At 37.1% G+C, this 20135-nt stretch overlaps 2 protein-coding genes across 3 annotated transcripts; one reads left to right on the top strand and one right to left on the bottom strand.

Annotated features, from left to right (window-relative positions):
- The first annotated feature begins 1192 nt into the window (after nt 1-1192).
- On the top strand, nt 1193-12726 carry LOC137194532 (poly [ADP-ribose] polymerase 2-like). 2 transcript variants are annotated; one of them, XM_067606508.1, is made up of 17 exons: nt 1193-1398; nt 3461-3670; nt 3975-4130; nt 4610-4680; nt 5479-5529; nt 5905-6001; nt 6127-6202; nt 6297-6399; nt 6536-6692; nt 6923-7061; nt 7154-7217; nt 7308-7442; nt 8213-8340; nt 8554-8653; nt 9373-9471; nt 9904-10028; nt 11609-12726. In XM_067606508.1, exons 1-17 carry the CDS (start codon nt 1332-1334, stop codon nt 11766-11768), a joined length of 1938 nt encoding a protein of 645 aa, XP_067462609.1. In that variant the 5' UTR covers nt 1193-1331; the 3' UTR covers nt 11769-12726. The 2 variants fall into 2 exon arrangements, with proteins under 2 accessions (XP_067462609.1, XP_067462608.1); XM_067606507.1 differs by having other exon boundaries at nt 1194-1398; nt 4607-4680.
- LOC137194533 (protein lifeguard 1-like) lies at nt 12586-19869 on the bottom strand. The gene is made up of 6 exons (XM_067606509.1): nt 19722-19869; nt 17177-17472; nt 15881-16081; nt 14337-14465; nt 13672-13815; nt 12586-12923 (listed from the first exon to the last, which is right to left on the bottom strand). The coding sequence occupies exons 2-6, from the start codon at nt 17459-17461 to the stop codon at nt 12789-12791; spliced, it is 894 nt and encodes a 297-aa protein (XP_067462610.1). The 5' UTR covers nt 17462-17472; nt 19722-19869; the 3' UTR covers nt 12586-12788.
- Nucleotides 19870-20135: the final 266 nt, after the last annotated feature.

The raw sequence follows: 20135 nt of genomic DNA, 5'->3' as shown, positions 1-20135 counted from the left end.
TAATAATTTGTGTCTCATACAGTTTTTCCACAAAAGAAAGTTCAATTATCTCCTTAAAAATCCTTAAAATGACATCTATTCCTTCTCTCTCCAGAATCTATCAATATACAAATATTTTTCATTTCAAAAGTTTTAATGCTGGATGCAAGATGTCTTCAAAACTTCACTGAAAACACTTTGAACCGGAGGCTTCAAGTCTTTAATCTGTCAATTATTTTTTTGATTATGTCATAAAATGGTGAAAAATGTTGATCACTGTTTCCAAGGTGACGTCCTAAAATGTCTCGCTTTATCCTGACCAACAGTCCACAAAAGATATTCAGTTTACTGTCATAGAGGACTAAAGAAACCAGAAAATATTAGTTTAATAGTTGGCAATTAATCAATTTATCAACTCATCGTTGCAGCTCTAGATTAAAGTTTTCACAGTTGGCCCCAAAATAGTTGTGATGTCACAAATCCTTCCGGTCGACGCCTTAAACTTAAACTTTCACTTTCAGCAGATGAATGTGAAAAGTCCTCACACTCTGCACACACACACACACACACACACACACACACACACACACACACACACACACACGTACATATAAATATTTTTGACTGGAGAAGAACTTTAAGTGGTTTTTCCAGTAAAACACTTTATTGAGCAACATTTAGCTGAGGTTTGACGTTTTTGGCACCTGCTTTACCAAAATATTTCACATCTCTTTCCAGGATGTGACTGACCTCTAGTATTTCATATCTAAGATGTGTTTACTTTTCTTCTCTTATTATATTGTTAACTGTCCTTTCAGTCTTTTTATTTAAAATCTTTGTGTATTTCTAATTTATCAGTATCTGTCTTGTGTAAAATCAATTTCCCCGTCAGATATTCGGGGTTTTGTGCTCTCGTGTTTGCGACCCACCAGCCCCCCGATGTTCCAGGGGCTGGTGGGTTTTTATTTTTTTATTTTGTTCTATGTTTATTTGTTGTCTATGTTGTCTATTTTTGTATTATTTGTGTGTGTTGTGTGTTTCAATATTTGGCCAATAAAGTTGAAAAAACAAGCAAACAAATAAGAAAAACCGCTCAACGTTTGTATCAGTTCTGCGCTAAATGGTTGCTACGGTAACTGTTGGAGCAGCACGCATGCGCCGCTGTTAAAACAGATTTTTGTTTTAAACGCGATGTGATGCATCTTCTCTCTAGACGATCTTTAGCGGCACCGGCCAGGAAGCAGCGACGGCAGTTGAGGAAGTTTTCCTGCCGTCTTTGTTGTCACTCTGTGTCTCTTTTTATTTATTTATTTATTACCACCGTGCCTGTCAAATTACCTTCACAAACCACAATGAGGCGAGCAAGAAGGAATAAAAGTCAGAGTGCAGCAGAAAACGAAGAAGTCCAGTCAAAAACAGGTCGGTGTGTTTGACGGCTAGCTAGCTGCTGTAACCGAAAGCAGGAAAATTAACGTTATTTATTTATTGTCCACGCAGACTTTAGTGTTATTGCAAAGTTTAAAAGATCAGAAACAACCAACTTTCTGCTTATGGTAGATCTGGCACATGTTGATCATGTTAGTAACGTGAAAACCTGGTTATGCTTTGCAAAACTAAGAGAGTGAACCTGTATTTCTTGTGTGGGAGCTGCTTTGCATATTTGTGTGATTGCTGGAAGCAACCACACATTGTTCTTCTCACTCTTTTTTCTTATTCCGTCTTCCGTACGTTTTTTGCCGCGTTTCAACTGCTGCATACTTTGTGTTATAAAAACCATTCAACTGTCAATCTGTGCAACTCGTTCAGCAGATGTTTGAAAAACTAAGAGTGAACTTGTATTTATTCTGTATCTAATATCAATAAGTTAGCTTAGTCGGTAATGTATCAGGTATAATTAACTAAAAAAATAAAGGTTATTCCAACAACCCTGTAATAAACGCTACCTTCATGGAGGTTATATTGTTCAGCGTGTTGTAGATGGATTGATTTTGTTTATGGATTATCAGACACAGAAAAAACACAAATCCAAAGGATAACATGTTAAAGTGAAAACACTCATTTCCATCATGGTCCCAAGATGTTAAAAGACAAAAAAACTTAAAGAAGCACAAAACATTCAACATAAAAACTAAACAACACAATCCTGAAATCCAAAAAACGCACATCACCACAATTTAAGAAATAAAAATAACTTCCACATCAAAATACAAGGACAGTTAAAGTAACAGTGTCATTGCAGATTTCATTATAAATCTGTGATCCTGTTCCATAAAAAAGTCTCAACCTGCCTTTTCTATAAGCCCCTCTCATATTTAAAACCTGGATGAGTAGTGGAGAACTGCTCCACAACATGGCAGCAGTATAAAAAAGGAACTTTTGGCCATTATTATTCACTGGAGACACTTTACATAAACACACACTGGCCCCTGGTTTTATGTTAATGCTGAGTATGGACCATTGATATCTGAGAACACAAGTATGGAGGAGCATTTCCACTGATAATATATAATGTAGGTCTGCAACTAATGATTATTTTTATTATCAATTAATCTGTTGATTGTTCTCTCAATCATTTGTTTTGTTGTTTGGCCCATAAAATGTCAGGAAATGGTGAAAATATTCACATTTTAAAAGCTGGAATCAGATAATTTAAAAATGACTCAAAACAATGAATGATTATCAAAGGATAAAAAACTTTAATAGCTGACGACTAATCAGGTAATCGTTGCAGCTCTAAATGGTATCCAATACTAATTAGGCCATAAACATTTAACTTAGTTGCTGGTCTACTAGGACTACAACTAATGATTGTTTTTATTATAGATTAATCTGCTGATTATTTCCTGGATTATTCAATTCATCTTTTTGCAGATAAAATGTCAGGAAATAGTGAAAAATGCCCTTTACAGCTTCTTAAAGCTAAAGGTGACGTCTTCAAACAGAGTGTCTCCAGGTCTTGAAAAGCCTTGATTTAAGTTTCCTCAAAAAAAGACTTTAAAAGGTATTTATAATGCTTACATTTCCTTCACGAAGGTCTTAAATGTTTGGTTCTAGCCTGCCACAGGCAATAATGTTAGTTATGAAATATTCTTTTAATGAATTGATTAATTTTAGCAAAATCTGGCTGGAAAATGCCCAATTCTTATTCTGTTCCAGACCTCTGTCCTCATTAGTTATCTTTTAATTGGTTAATCTATCCATCTATTCATCCATTCTTTTTCTGCTGCATAGGATTGACCAGGTTTTTACACATTTTTTTACTGCTTTATGTCAAATTATTTAAAAACCTAAAATCACAAATTTGCCTCAAAGAGCTTTATAATCAAGCTTAAACATATACTACACCCTCTCGCCTCAGACCCCGGGAATGGATAAGGAAAAACTCCTCTCCAAAGAACTTAAATGGGGAAAAATGAAGGAATTAGTTTTTAACCTTTAACTTCATAAATGTAAATGAATAATTCTGTGTGTGTGTGATCAGTGTGGCAGTGGAAGGGGGATGAAGGACAGTGGGAACCGTACCCGCCTTCAGCCTGCGCCCTGTTGGACTCCGCCGTCTCTTCAGGAGAAACCTCAGTCACTCTGTCTCTGGGCTCTGGGACGTCCTATGAAGTGGACCTGAAGAAGATGTTCCAGATTAATCCCGTCACCAAGTACAAGAGGAAGATTCGCTCTCAGACAGTAAAACCAGGTTTGTCTCTGCTGCTGCACAGTTTTAATCCTTTTCCTTCTTGATTTTTCTTTTTTTTAATAATTGGAAAATAAAATAACTTCTGTCTTCTACTACAATTAATGTTGCTTAGATTTTAGCAATAATGTTTATTATTATTTTGCATTTGAATACTTTGTCATGGTGTCCTTTATTCAACAAACCCAACTAAAATTTGAATGTATATGTTATATATTTAACCTGCATCTTAAATTTTTTTTGTTCTACAGTTCTCTCATGTTTTTTATAATCTAAAGTCTTTCTTCTGTTCTGCTCTCGTGTTCAGAGGGTTTGAGTGAAGCCGGTGACTTGATTGCTCTTAATGGGAGGCCAGTTCAAGTGAAAGAGGAAGAGGAGGAGACGGAACAGCAACCCGCAGCTAAGAGGAGAAGAGGACAAAGCAAGAGTCAGACAAAAACCAAAGAAGAAATGAAGAGTGAAGGTAATATGGGTCTAATTTTATACATATATTGTACGTGTATATGAAGCAGCGTTTCACAATTTGGGGGAGCTGCTAATACACAAAACTCTTTCTTACTTTTTCTAAATAAACATATATTAGCAGGTTTACTAGGACGCAGAGTTACGTAGAGCTACAACAATTAATCGATTAATCGATTAGTTGCCAACTATTAAATTAACTGGCAACTATTTTGATAATCTGTTTATCATTTGGAGTCATTCTTGAGGAAATAAATCCAAATTCTCTGATTCCAGCTTCTCAAATTTTAATATTTTGAGATTTCTTTAGTCCTTTATGATAGTAAACTGAATCTTTAGGTTGTGGACAAAAGGAGACATTCGAGGTCGTCATCTTGGGCTTAGTGATCGTCATTTTTCACCATTTTATAGACCAAATAACTAATCGATTAATCGAGAAAACATCATTAATGTTTTGTTTCTGATCTGGATGTTTAGCAGAGGTTGTGAAGACGGTGGTCATGAAGGGAAAAGCTCCCGTGGACACCGAATGCAAAGCCAAACTTGGAAAGGTACAATATTTATATCTTTATTTATATCAATATGAAACACATGATTCACATGTATCTTGCTTGTGGTTTGACAGCTGATTGAAAGGCTTTGCTTCAGTCACACTTCCTCTTCTGAGCAGGACTTAACTTAACTTATTAGAAATGTACATGTGTGTACGCAGATCAAGCAAACACTCATGAAAACATTTCACTGCACTCACTGATTTTTACTCGCAGACTCACAGAAGTTATTCAGGCTGTTTTATTCTCAGAGAACATTTATTTTCTGTCATGACTGTCACTGACAGTAAAGTCGTGCAACAACAAATATTCATCAGTGCTTTTGTAACATGAGAACAATATTTTACCTTCTTATGAATTAGTAATCATTATTAAGTATCTTTTCCGTAGTAAAACAGTCACACCTACACAAACGACCATATGACTTCTCCACATTTTCACCTCTGTGCTGTAATGTCGTTGTCGGTTTGACTACAGTCGCTCTGGTCTCGTCCTGGTAGATTAATATCAACCACAACACGTCTGGTTTGATTCCAGCCTCTGACCTTTGCTACATGACGTACCCGCCTCTCTCTGTTCTGTCAAATAAAGAAGAAATTGAGTTTTGCTGCTTGTATTTTGTTTGCAGACTTCCCTAAACTATTGTTGTTTAAATAAATATGTATAAAACAACACATGCAAGGAACAGAAAATAAGAAGTTGACAGGAGAGATTTTATATCCTTTTAATTCCTCCTTTACAGGATGGAAATCACCTTCATTCATGTTACTTCTTTTTGCCTCTTCTTCTCTCTTCCAGGCTCATGTTTACTGTGAAGGAAAAGATGTTTACGACGTGATGCTAAACCAGGTAAATATTTAACTACGTAACATTTGGATATGCCAAATGAATCAAGAAAGACTTGTGTTTTTATTTTTTTTCTGTATTGACTAAAGTTGAAAGATTAAATAATCCTGAATCATTTTTTCTAGATGTTGTGATCATATTTATTAAACACAGTTTTGGTTATTGATGATTTGTGGAGCTTCACTGAGCTTCTTGGTGACTATTTTCATGTTTGCTGTGAAAAATAATAATGCAGCTTTGCCTTTTAAATCATATCTTAAAAACAAAAATCGACTGAAGGCTTTATAATTATTATATGAATTATATTTTCATTTTACATATTTGGGAAAGTAAACAGATTTTAGGCCTCCAGCAAACACCTTCTCTCTGATTTTGCAGACGAATCTTCAGTTTAACAACAACAAATATTACCTGATCCAACTGTTGGAAGACGACGGCTCCAAGTGTTACAGTGTTTGGATGAGATGGGGAAGAGGTGAGTTTACTGTGTCCTGATGGTTCTTTGCATATTTGATATATACGAGGGTTTATATTTCCCCTAAAAAATTAGCCTGAAGTATGAAAGACATTTCTGTAAAACTGACTTCTTTGTTTCTTCAGTGGGCAAAGTGGGTCAAAACAGTCTGACAGCCTGTGGTGGAGACCTGCTGAAAGCCAAAGATATCTTCAAGAAAAAGTGAGATATGTGCTATTGAAAATAAGAAAAAAAGAGTTCTAGACGTCTCTACATGGAAGTGAGATTCTGAAACACTCGTTTGTTTTTGCCGCAGGTTCCTTGACAAGACTAAAAACGAGTGGGAACACCGGGCGACTTTTGAGAAAGTGGCTGGAAAATATGACATGGTGTTCATGGACTACAGCACGAATGAAAAGGTACGTTTACGGATAAAGAACCAATAACTTCTGTATCCTGCTGAAGTGCTTGAAGCTGATGCTTTGTAATCAGGATTTATTGAGAAACGGAGGCGTCTGATCAATCAATCAGTACTAAAACATTTCTGTGTTCCAGGAGGAGACGCAGACCACGGCGGTGGACGCTGCACCAAAAAAGAAAACCTCCAAACTGGATGTGAAGATCCAGTCTCTCCTGGAGCTCATCTGTGACGTCAAAGCCATGGAGGAGTGTGTGCTGGAGATGAAGTTTGACACCCGGAAAGCTCCTCTCGGTCAGTCGGACTGAATCAAACAGAAATGCAGTGAAATGTGTCCTGATATCCTCTTTTCATCTCCACTAAGAACATTCACAGAGTATTTATTTTACACAGAGCAAAGATGCAATAAAAGATGTTCTTAAAGTCATAACCTGACTGTTTTAGATTCAGCTGGTGACAAACACTATATTTATATATACCTTTGTGTTGTTTACTATATAGAATATTTCTCGTTCTACCTGCAGGCAAGCTGACCTCAGAGCAGATTCGCGCAGGCTACATGGCGCTGAAGAGAATCGAGGCGTGTTTGAAGAAGAAGGGCAGCAATCGGGAGCTACTGGAAGCCTGCAACCAGTTCTACACCCGCATCCCGCATGACTTTGGGTTAGAGAAACACTTAAGCTGAGATATATGTACTAATTTGCTGCAGGAAAGTGTATGTTTGAATGATGACAGACAAAGATCTAATTCTCCAGGTTGAAAACTCCCCCAATCATACACACAGAAGAAGAGCTGAAGGAAAAAATCTCACTGTTGGAGGTAAAAGTGTTTCATATCGGTCGACGATTATTCTGTTTTTGTCTTCACTCGATCTTGTGCTACATATTGTATATATATTTCTTTTCGCAGGCGCTGAGCGACATCCAGATCGCAGTGAAAATGGTTCAGTCCAGTAGAGACGGTGACGAACATCCTCTGGACAGACAGTACAGCTCCCTCAAGTGCAAACTGCAGCCCGTAGACTCCAGCGCCAACGAATACAAAGTGAGTCTGTTGCTCATAACTCTTATATTGATAAAGTAAAAGCAGTTAAGGTTTAATTAAATCACTGAAACTGTGTCGTAACGGTGGAATCAGAGAAGATGGAACTAATATCTTCAAAACACTCTGTTTGGCCCATTCTTATTCCCAAACCAGTTAAGTCAAATGGTACCAAAAACATCAAATTATCTAAGGCAGCATAATATAATCCACATATAAGATGCTGGACTGTTCGAAATCTATTTCTATGTGACTGAATATTACTCTTAAAGGAAAAAAGCCTTCAGTAATTAATAAGGTACCTTTCATATTCGGCCACTTGTGGATGATGACACATATCAAGATACTTTCAGAAGCTACAATGAAGTTCAATATCAAAAGATCTATATATATTTATGTGTATCTGTATGATGTCAGCGGTACATCAGGTTTTCTTCTGTCCCTAAAAATCAAACAGCGACATCTTCTTCGTAGCGCTGCCTTTCTGTATCAACTTCAAGCAACTTCAAGCCGTCATGTAGGGAGAAATCCACTGCAGAAGATTCAAAATTGACCAGAATGCACTGCAGTCATGAGACATGTCAGGATTTGAATACTGACTAATCGGCTGTATTTCTATTCCTGTTCACCTTTGACAGAAACACATTCAGAGAAAACAGATGGACTCAAATAGTAAACTGAATGAAACTTTGTCTGTCAGTTGCTACAACCTGAAGATACTTTGTGTAGTTTGTTGTTGTTTCTTTGTAAACACTCGTCTTGTCTGTGTTCAGGTGATAGAAAAGTACCTGCTGTCGACTCACGCCCCGACTCACAGTGACTACACCATGAGTGTGCTGGACATCTTCTCAGTGGACAGAGAAGGAGAGAACGACAAGTTCCTCTCACAGTTACACAGCAGGTAATAAAGGATCAATAATTTACTGGCTCATATTGTCTCAGATATTTTATATGCTGTTGTAACTTTGAAATCTGCTTTAACTTCCTTATTTACCTGTAAAATCTGATAAAGATGTCAGTGAAAATAATTTATTGGCGATGAACTTTTATGTAGCCCGATTCTGTGTGTGTGTGTGTGTCTGTGTCTGTGTCTGTGTCTGTGTCTGTCTACCAGGACTCTGCTGTGGCACGGTTCCCGCCTGTCTAACTGGGTCGGCATCCTCAGTCAGGGTCTCAGAGTGGCTCCACCTGAAGCTCCCGTCACTGGTTACATGGTGAGATGGATGATTGGACGGACAGGAAAACACATTCATACACTTTCTTTCACTTTATTCTATTTTAATGTTCGTCTGTCTCCAAAACAAAAAGTCCTCTCAGGCTGCAACTAACGATTATTGACATTATTGATTAATTTAATTGTTTTGGTCTATAAAACATAAACAGTGAATGATGCCCATCACTAGAGTCCAGTGTGACATCATCAGATGTCTTTTTTTGTCTGACCAACGGTCCAAAACATAAAGATATTAAATTTACTATAATATAAGACGAAGAAAAGCAACACAAACTCACAAATCTGAGAACCTGAAATTACATCAAATATTAGTTAGTAGATAGTTTTGCTTTAAAGATTACCTGAATGATTAATAGATGATCAGACTAGATGTGATTCATTTTCTATCCATCGACTAATCGTTGCAGCTATTAACTCTGTTTTTAAAGAACATGTAAAGTCATAAGTCAAAAATAAATACAAAGATAACAAATACATAACATACATTGCTCTGTTAAAACCATTAGCTGACAGTTATGTGAGGAATAAAACCCAACAAGTTGAACTTTTTATGGTTGTATTAGATGACACAGCGACTAAGAACCACCCAGTGTGATTTTTAAATGGAATAAAGTTATCTATAAACTGTAAAATATTTGTCACAGCAACAGTTTGTCTTTATTACAGAGAGAATAATTTCCCTGTTTCTCTTTCATCTAGTTTGGTAAAGGTATCTACTTTGCCGACATGTCGTCAAAAAGCGCCAACTACTGCTTCGCCAATCAGCACAATCATGTCGGACTGCTGCTCCTGTGTGAGGTGAGTTGACTTTTATTATAAGTTTATTATTGATTTTCTTGAATTAACATGTTGTCGTCTCACATGCCAGTAGCCGTTAAAATGGTCGGTGAAGAAAATTTACCATCCAAGGAAATATCTTGTCAATAAACTGTGATAGATTTTCATTTTTCACCTCTTTTTCTACTAATAATAAGCTGTTTAATCATCCTGACAATGAAGGAAGGGGGTGTAAAAAGTTGTTAACATTTAGTCTGTGAAAGGTAACCTGTTTGGTGTTTATAGGCTGTTAATTTCAAGCCCTTCTGACCTGCCAGTACAAGTCTGTAACTCGTATTAACAGTAAATCCAACAGGATTTGAACATCACCTTTCACATAGAGCCTAGATGTGATACAACACTTTTTGAATCTCTGTGCTCCGTGTGTGTGTGTGTGTGTGTGTGTGGTTGCAGGTTGCCCTGGGAGACTGTAACGAGCTGCTGGATGCCGACTACGAGGCCAACAATCTGCCTGCTGGAAAACACAGCACTAAGGGACTGGGACAGACCGGACCTGACCCCAAAAACTCTGTCACCCTGTTAGTCTGTCTCATTATACTGATACGTTTCATACAGGCCAAACATTGATCTAATTGTGTTACACTGTTACATAACAAAAAATCATGACATTATCTGAGAGGAGAACTTAATGTTAATTACATCAGCAAAGGAAAGAAAAATACAAGTTGATGAATACAAAGAAAGAAGAACTACAGGAAAATTAAAATATTAAACAGACGTATGATGATAGTAAGTTAGTTCTTACTCAAACAGCTACTTTCAGATTGATAATTATCTATCAAAACGGAAACAACCATCATCACTGCATCCTTTCTGTTAACTGTAGAGCACTTTCTAATCGTTCATGTTAGTAAAAAGGTTAAAAAAAAAAGAAAAAGTTAGAATAAATCCAGCTGTAATCACATTTTTCTTATTAATTTCACAAAACAATACACACACTTTAGTTGTATATTATCCTACAGCCCTGCTGCTATGTTTTTAGAAAGTGACGTCATGCACAGTAATATGATTTTAGTTCAAAGACTTCACTACCTTAATAGTGCTCGGCTAGATCCGCCACGTTATTTGTTTTAATTATGTAGACCCGTTTGTTGAGGTCCGTTTCTATCACTCCATAGAAACGTCAACTTGTTTTTATTCCAGAGGGAGTCTGTGTGGAGTAAAACCACTCGGATAAAAGTCAGAACACTAACCGCTGAGCTCAGTTTGCTCTGCAGTGACTCACACTACTGAAGGACTGACCTCGCTTTCCCCTCATTAGTTCTGCCTTCTCTCCTGCTACGCTGCTGCTCCCCTGTAGATACATACATACAAAAAAATACTGTTTTTCATTACAGAGCGGTCACGTGAGCTTGAAAAATACCAGATATTTAATGTATTGTACCAATCATGTGATTAAATTGTAATCTACCTTAATAGACTATGTAGGTCGTTATGTATTTCTTAACCACTTAACTATAAATCATGTTTATTTCACATTACTGGCAACCGTTTTCCAAAGCACTGTATATTTTTTGTACTGTTTCCCCACCCTGTAGTCATGAACTGGTTTCAGTTTATCTCTGCAAGTTGATTTTCAGACTGTGTTGGCTATTAAAAGTCTTGTGGTATGTTTTGGAAAATGGTCAACAGTGATGTAGAGAAGATGCAATTTTGTACTTTAAAGGACCAGTATGTAAGATTTAGTGGCATCTAGCGCTGAGGCTGCAGATTGCAACCAAATGAATTCCCCTCCCCTTCCAAACATGTAGGAGAACCTACGATGGCCGCGAAACTTGTGAAAGAATGCGATTGTTTGGTTTGTCCGTTCTGGGCTACTGTAGAAACATGGCAGCCTCCGTGGAAGAAGACCCGCTCCATCTGTAGATACAAAGGGCTCATTTTATATTAACGAAAACACAATAATTCTTATTTTCAGGTGATTATACACTAATTAAAACACACTTATTAATATTATATTCCATTTCTGCCGAGTCCGTTCTGCTAGATGCCACTAAATTCTCCTCACTGCACCTTTAATGGGGTTAAAACCACCAGAATGGTCCTATTTAATAAATAGCACTTTCGATTTGTATCCCTCTCTCTCCTTGTTTCTCAGGGATGGTGTGACAGTGCCGATGGGTCCAGGGGTGAAGACGGGCGTGGGTAAAAACAACGGTTACTCCCTTCTCTACAACGAGTTCGTCGTTTACAACCCTGCCCAGACTCGCATGAGGTACCTGCTGCGGGTCCAGTTCAACTACTCATCGTTGTGGTGAGGCTTCTGCAAAAATAATGAGACTCAGCAGATTTCCTCTCCACAAAGCCGGGATGATATATCACTTAGTCATTCTTCATGTAGACTTAGGCACTGTGTAGGTCATGGGGTTCATGGTTTCCTGGTTAAGATGTGACTGGATCAAACTGGAGAAAAGCAGGTTTTCAGAGATGTTGACTTTGTCAGTGACGTCCGTGTGTTTTAGATGTCATACAGCGGGAACTTACAGATCTAAAGGTTATGAATTTCTTACATGGGAATGGAAAGTTTTAATCTATGTAAGAAAAAACCCTTTTTTTTTCCACATCAGGTTCTGTATGTCACAGGTAATCAGTTCAACAAATCTCTTTTTCTTTTTGAGTCAGGAAGTTTATGTTTGAGCCTGTAAAATCATTTCTACATTCCTCTTTATTTATCAATGAGGCTACAGGTAAAAAATACGCTGCTGCTGAAGCTTTGGTGAAGGTAAAAGATGAAAATGGATCTATGTGATATGAGGAAAATATGCAGAACATTTTGCACTACATCTTGCCAATGTGACTTTATATCACTACAAGCGTTATTGTATTGAAAGTTTCATACAGCAACATTCATAGCATTTTAGTTTTCTGCTCTGGTGCTGTATGTAACACAAATGGCCTTATTTTGGATCTATTGAATTATCAGTGTCTGACTTTAATGACACAAAATGAAACGTCTCCTAGGCTGGATTGACATCACTTCTTAATAATGTGTCTTATTAATAAATGTTTTTGTTTGTTTGAATAATTGTCATGTGTTTATATGGGTTAACATACAATGCAAGAAACAGAATAAAATACAGTTTTTAATTATGTTTTATTTATGTAAAACTGAGACAAAGACAATATTCTGTAAAAACACCGATCATCATTCATTCATTGTCACTTAAAACAGGATGAAGTTACAATATGTACATAATAAAAAAATTAGCTTTTTGATTGTGGTTGCAGTTTGGAGTGTCTGTATGTGTGTGTGTGTGTGTGTGTGTATGAACACAGTTTCACCTCCTCCCCAGGAGGTAGAGGAAGATGAGGACTATGTCCAGGTAGATCATGAGAGCAGCGTTGATGTATTCCTCCGGATCCAGACGGTAGCTCATCGTCCCCATCATCAGCTGACAGTCGATCATCAGGAACTGAGACAGACAGACAGACGGAGGGAGAGAGAGAGAGAGAGAGGAGAGTATGTAGGACAGGGTGAGAGATTAAATAGATTTTTAAAGGGATATAAAATGCTTTTTGTGATTTTCTGTCATCTATATAGTATGATAAAGGTTTGAAAATACTGTGCAGTGACAATATAACAGCATATCCAGTAAATGTGGGTTTAATCCCTCGAAAGACAGACATTCGCTAACATGAGGTGTCACTATCTGCTTGATTTTTTTTTTAGGCACTTCAATATTAAGTCGGATATATTTGAGCTTTTCCCAGTTATAATTAGGATTTGTAAGTTTCCCATTTAAAAGCCAGCATCTCAGTAACTGAGAAGGCCTTTAACATGTCTGATAAAGGATATTTATATATTGATATTTTGCTGCTGAACACGAAACCTGCTCTAAATAAAAAACAAGTCACAAGTGCTGTAACTGACACCACAATGAATGCTGCACCGAGCTTCCTTTTTTTTCTGACTGCAGAACTGTTGTTTATAGCGCTTCACTCAGGACCCGAGGAAACAGCTTGTATTTCTGTCCGTAGGCGGTTATAACGAACGCTGACTGGTGAACTCTTATCTGTGACGCTTTATAAAACAAAGCAGGATGGGGAAGCAAACCTGTCAGTAATTTTACCGTTTAACCTGCAGAACTGATCTCAATTTGATATGATTTTGTTCCTTCTACTTAATAGCAAACTGTGTAAGTTTATATATTTGTTCCATACCAGGGAGTACAGCAGAGCTCCCAGACATCCATAGGCGACATCAGTGATGTAGGAGTAGTAGAAGGTGCAGAAGAACCCAAACATGAGAACGTCCACAGCCAGAATCAGCAGAACACCGTAAAAAATAGTGAAATCAATACGAGTCTGCAACCGACACAGAAAAACATAAACTGCATTAATACATTTTCTGTCATGTATCGCTTAATGTGGCTGCTTTTAAGGGCATTTTTCATAATCTGTGCAACAAAGTTCTTTACAATAAAAACAAACGACATACATATGGTAATAAATAAACATGAAAATGGATAGACTATAATAATGTCAAAGGTATTTCAGAGCAAATTCAGCAATTTAATAGGACCTGGAGACAAAAAGACACATAGCTATTTTCTTTTTGTTTCATCCAAAGTATAATTATAGTACAGAGGATAATTGAACAGCTATAATTGAGAAAACATTTAGATTTTGCCTCTTCTGACACTTTCTTAGCTCTTGTAACATGTATCATCATAATGTCAGATATGGACAGTTAAGTGCCAGAACTTAAAAACTAGCATATAAAAGCAATGGAAAAAGTGCACCTTGCTTCACTTCACTTCATGTATACAGATCACAATATACATGAAGCGAGTGGAGTTTCAGTTCAGCCTCTGTGTGTGTCTGACCTGTGCTGAGAAAGCGATGATGGCGAGAGAAATGGCCAGCGTCGCTCCCATAGTGATGACGACAGCGTTGGTGTTGTGGAAGGAGGCGATGGTTCCCACCATGTATGAAAGGCTCAGGGTGACCACAGCCTGTTGTCACGAAAATCACAAAATCAATACGTCATTAAAACAACTCTTGTTTCTTCATAATTTGTCTGATATCCAGGCCTTCACAAAAGAGGACAATCAAGTGCACATGTTTTTTTTTTTTTACTTTATATGACCTGCACTTCTAAACCCAACAGTGTTTGTGCTACACTCTGAATTGTGCATTTAAACAATACAACACAGGACGAGTCTGTCCTAATTAAAAACGCCACCAAAACCTCAAAGACACACAGTGAACTTGTGAGTACGGGAACCAAACTTCAAACAGGAAACTGAGGTTTTTACTCAGAAACAACAACAGATATAATCTATCAGCTTATCTTAAAAAAACACCCAAATGTCTAAATGTGTTAAAGGTTGTGCAAAACCAAGCTGTGAATAAAAGATATGCCAAAGCACTACTTTTATGTTTTTACTGCATAGCAACACTGGATGTTTTTCATGTATACAAACTGTATCTTCTCTAAGTTGAATCTAGTATTTATACTTGTGCTTGGGTAGATTTTAGTTGAAGATCCCCTCCAGACATGTCTGAAGATTTAAAAATACTCTGCCTTGACTAATAATTTGTGTCTCATACAGTTTTTCCACAAAAAAAACTCCTTCTCTCTCCAGAATCTATGAATATACAAATATTTTTCATTTCAAAAGTTTTAATGCTGGATGCAAGATGTCTTCAAAACTTCACTGAAAACACTTTGAACCGGAGGCTTCAAGTCTTTAATCTGTCATTATTTTCTTGATTATGAAAGAAAATGGTGATAAATGTTGATCACTGTTTCCAAGGTGACGTCCTAAAATGTCTTGTTTTATCCCGACCAACAGTCCACAAGCCAAAGATATTCAGTTTACTGTCATAGAGGACTAAAGAAACCAGAAAATATTAGTTTAATAGTTGACAATTAATCGATTAATCAACTAATCATTGCAGCTCTAGTTTAAAGTTTTCACAGTTGGCCCCAAAATAGTTGTGATGTCACTAATCCTGCCGGTAGGTAGACACCTTAAACTTAAACTTTCCACTTTCAGCAGATGAATGTGAAAAGTCTTCGAACTCTGCACACACACACACAGACATATAAACATTTTTGACTGGAGAAGAACTTTAAGTGGTTTTTCCAGAAAAACACTTTATTGAGCAACATGTAGCTGAGGTTTGACGTTTTTGGCACCTGCTTGACCAAAATATTTCACTTCTCTTTCCAGGATGTGACTGACTTCTAGTATTTCATATCTAAGATGTGTTTACTTTTCTTCTTTTATTATATTGTTAACTGTCCTTTCAGTCTTTTTATTTAAAATCTTTGTGTATTTCTAATTTATCAGTATCTGTCTTGTGTAAAATTAATTTCCCCGTCAGATATCCGGGGTTTTGTGCTCTCGTGTTTGCGACCCACCAGCCCCACGATGTTCCAGGGGTGACGCCGACTGAAGGACCTGCAGCAGCTGAGGGCGGTGGCGACCACGGCGAAGATGATGAAGGAGCTGAGGTAGGCCCACAGGTTGTCCTGCACCGCCTTCTTCACCACGGTGGAGAAGGTGAACACACACACCACACTGAAGGTGAACAGCAGCTGGAGGGTCAAGATGCTGAATACCTGCACGGGGAGGGAAGAAAGGACGGTGTTTATAAAAAAATGATAAACACTTGTGGAGAAACTTGAACTGATGTTAAAGGCGAATATAAACATAATTTGTCAGATTAGCTCGTAACGTATAAATACAGTTTGTCTTCATGATATCTTGTTTTCAAGACCTACAGATAAGAGCTTTGATTTTTAGAGCGACACATGACTTGTGAACATGTGTGGATTGAAACTTCTGTTTAATTTCAATCATACATTTAACTGATCAACTTTTAAATTAGAAAGAATGTTTCTTTCTTTATGTTATTACTTCCCAGCCTGCCCAGTTTTGAGTTTACTCTCCAGAAATCCTTGGTGAAGACTTTTGTTATTCTTTGCACCGTGCAGACGTCAGGATAGTGTTTAATTTTCATCTTTGCACCAGCCATTAATTATGCAAAGTTGTCTCACTGTGACTTTAAAAGGAGTCACTGAATGTCTACTTGATTGCAAACCTGCTCTTTAAATTACTATTTTTTTAATGAATCATAATTTTGGCTTAAAGACAGTAGATCTCAATCTTTTTGGCTTCTGATCCTTGAAAACAATGTAATTTCTACTTACAGGCTCTTTGCACAGGTTGCATGTGTCTACAGTTTGTGTTAGGTAGTCATCGAGTAATTTTTCCGTCTCAGATTGATTCATTTACATGATTTTTAGAGGCTTGAGTAGATAAGATTATCTATTAATTTACAGAAAAAAGCAAAAATGAGGGCAAAGTGGTGTTGCAGAATTTTTCTGCTTCTCCTGTTAATCATTTGGTGACCTCTGATATTTCTCTTGTGACTCCTTCACTTGGGAAATTCTGAGGCAAAGCAATTTTTTATGAAACAGTGCCCAAATACTACTAACAACAACCCGCAGAGCTCTTATCCAGATTTCTCGCTTGATGGGTTAGAGATTGTGCTTCTGCTAAGCATGCTGATAAGATATCAGCTTTTCCTCATCAGAGAAAGTTTGCAGCTGTTGTTGTTCCACCAGAATATACTGAAGTTATATTCTGTTCATTTAGAAGATGTCTAAAACTAAATATATTTCTCAAAAGTCACATAAGTAAGCAGCACAAACCTTCCTAACAAACGCCATCCTCACTGTCTTGTCGTCAAAGGAACACGAGGATGTGAGTGGAGTCGTGTCCGGCACGGACTCTGGGATTATATCGCGGAAGGACTCATATCCTGAGGTAGGCTGATAGGTGTAAGTTGTCTCAATTTTGGCTGGAGTGTACATCGGCGGGGCTGCAGAGTAAGGCGGAGGCTGCTGCTCTTGGTAGGAGTACGCTGGTGGTGACACATCAGAGACGGCGGCGTCCTGCGTCTCTTCGGGCGTGAGGGAGTCTGCTGTGTTCGACATTCTGGAGGAAACTGTGGGACAAAGACAGAAGTTCAACCAAATAGAAAGGATAACTTTTTGCAAATGAAAAACATTAGCAGAAAATCCTATTTAATATAATTAAATGACCCCAAATAATATTTGAAGGTTTGTGTTTTAAGTGTATTTTGTTTTATAGCTTTTATTTTAATTTTAATGTGAGAGGAAAGATGAAAAAACAAAGTTCTGATACACAAATCTGTTTTCAGTTTTTTGGACTTTTTCTCTAATCTTAGATCTTTGTTGATATATTGGATCATTTGAACATTTATTGAAATGAAACCATGTGATAAGTTTAGAGGGAAAAATCACTATTTGGTGGAGCTGTTGACAACTCATAGACATCTGAAATGTGACCCCGACTGAACACTGCTTTTTGTAAGAAAATTCAAAAAAGTTGGAAACCACTGGTTTCATCTTTAACAATATGTTGTATTTTAAAAGCTTGTTATATTATCCATTGTGTCAAATCTTCACCTGAAAAGTAACTAAAGCTGTCAAATAAATGTAGTGGGAAGTAGGAAGTACAATATTTCCCTCTGAAACGTAGTAGAGTGGAAATATAAAGTAGCATAAAATGGAAATAGTGAAGTAAAGTACAAGTTCCTCAAAATTGAATAAAAATTGTACTCAATCACTTTCCATGACTGATTATACTGTAAGTTAATATTGCCAACAAGGTGTGAGCCTAAATGTAGCTGCAATAAAGTTGTAGATTCATTCAAACATTGACAATAACTGTAGAAGAGCTACAGAACAGCTGAACTTAAACAGAGAAAGCAAAGCTGTTACTACTAATAACATTAACGATGGCTTCGTTGTATTCAAGTGTCCCTTTAAGCCGTGACAGTGAACACATACGCCTACAATACCAGGAACCTGAAACCGAATTATTCATTTCATAAATTACATCAGCGCTTTTCCCACTGAGTCGTGTCAAAATGTTCATGTAAAAGGCTCATAAATGTAGTAGATATATATTAACTTCTGTTAAAATAACACATGAAAGCACAATTAATATTGCCAACAAAGTGTGAGCCTAAATGTAGCTGCAATAAAGTTACAGAGCTACAGAACAGCTGAACTTAAACAGTCTGTCTCTCTAAACTCTCAGATGTTCTTACAACAAATCTGGAGTTTTACTTAAAACTTGATTTCTGATGCAACCATACCTGCTGCTGACTGATGCAAGAACTGAATAACCATCAGGAAGTAAAACTTGAACTAAAAGGGCAACTTCCCTCACATGTTGGTGGGAAAACTGAGAAACTGAGAGAGGTATGGATTCATGTATTCTCCAATATGTCATAATATCTTATAAAAATCCAGTAGATTTTATTTAAGGTGTAATTTTTTTATTTGTAAACACTGCAGCCAAGTTTAGAGCTGCATTCAGTTACAGGAACAAGACAATCAGCGTTTTTAACCGCAGACATTTTGACTTGTCATAACAGAGAAAGCAAAGCTGTTACTACTAACTAACATTAACGATGGCTTTGTTGTATTCAAGTGTCCCTGTAAGCTGTGACAATGAACACATACGCCTACAATACCAGGAACCTGAAACTGAATTATTCATTTCATTATTTACATCAGCGCTTTTCCCACTGAGTCGTGTCAAAATGTCCATGTAAAAGGCTCATAAATGTAGTAGATATATATTAACTTCTGTTAAAATAACACATGAAAGCACTTAACTAACCTTTTATAAAACCAATTCTCTGTTCATCCACATATGTTTAACTAAAACTAGGTATGTTACATGACATCAGTGACATTTTGGTGGGTATTTTTGCATTAATTGTACAGAATATTCATATTTTCTAATGATTATCTAAACGTTTATGGATGTAACTTTAAAACACGAGTGCACGTTCAGGGAAGTTAAAGCGAATACAGACATCACCCAAATACAAGCTAATGAACGTTAGACTCAGTGCATCTGTTTCTTCTATAATACAGGCAATTTAAAGGTCAGTTCACCCAAAATCACACACAAAAATCCCCCCAAAACCTCAGCAAACAAAACCAATCTGCATGTTTAGATGCTACAAGGGGTAAATGTTTGATGATGATGTGAATGAACACCCACTTTAAAGGATTATTATGAATTACATCATATTTTCTGCCTTGTTTAAAGTGCCAGTAAATATTTAAAGCACACGAAATGCAGCCGGATAAACAGTCACACAACAAGTTTAGTTAGTATAATCGAGAATAAAGTGGATGTTTGTTCACTTACCTTCTCTCTGTTGTCTGTACTTGTGTTTGTGTCCGCCGACACACAGTCTGTGTGAGGAAAAAAATGATATGAAACGGTCCCTTTGTGGTGATGAGTGAGGGTTGAGTTTCACTTCCTGACAGTTTGAAGTTTGTCTTTAACTTTGAGAACAGAAAGTGGAAACTCTGCTGTTGCTTCATACTGTGTCAGTGGTCGTCAAAATGGAGTCTGGGAACTTCCAGGGGTCGTTCGGTCTGTTTCTAGAGGGTCCACGGCGAAAAGTGTAGTGGTTGAACATGTAGGCTTAAGCACAGTTAAACTGTACATAAAAATGGGAAGTTTATTTTCCTGTCCACACAGTGATTTACACTTTTTACCAGCTCAGTACCAAATGACAGACGAGTCTATTTAGGAGACATATTTATCATCTAATTT

This window comes from Thunnus thynnus, chromosome 12, assembly GCF_963924715.1.
Source record: "Thunnus thynnus chromosome 12, fThuThy2.1, whole genome shotgun sequence".
NCBI lineage: Eukaryota > Metazoa > Chordata > Actinopteri > Scombriformes > Scombridae > Thunnus > Thunnus thynnus.
Note: the sequence above shows the minus strand (reverse complement) of the source record. Positions and strands in the feature narration are given on the sequence as shown.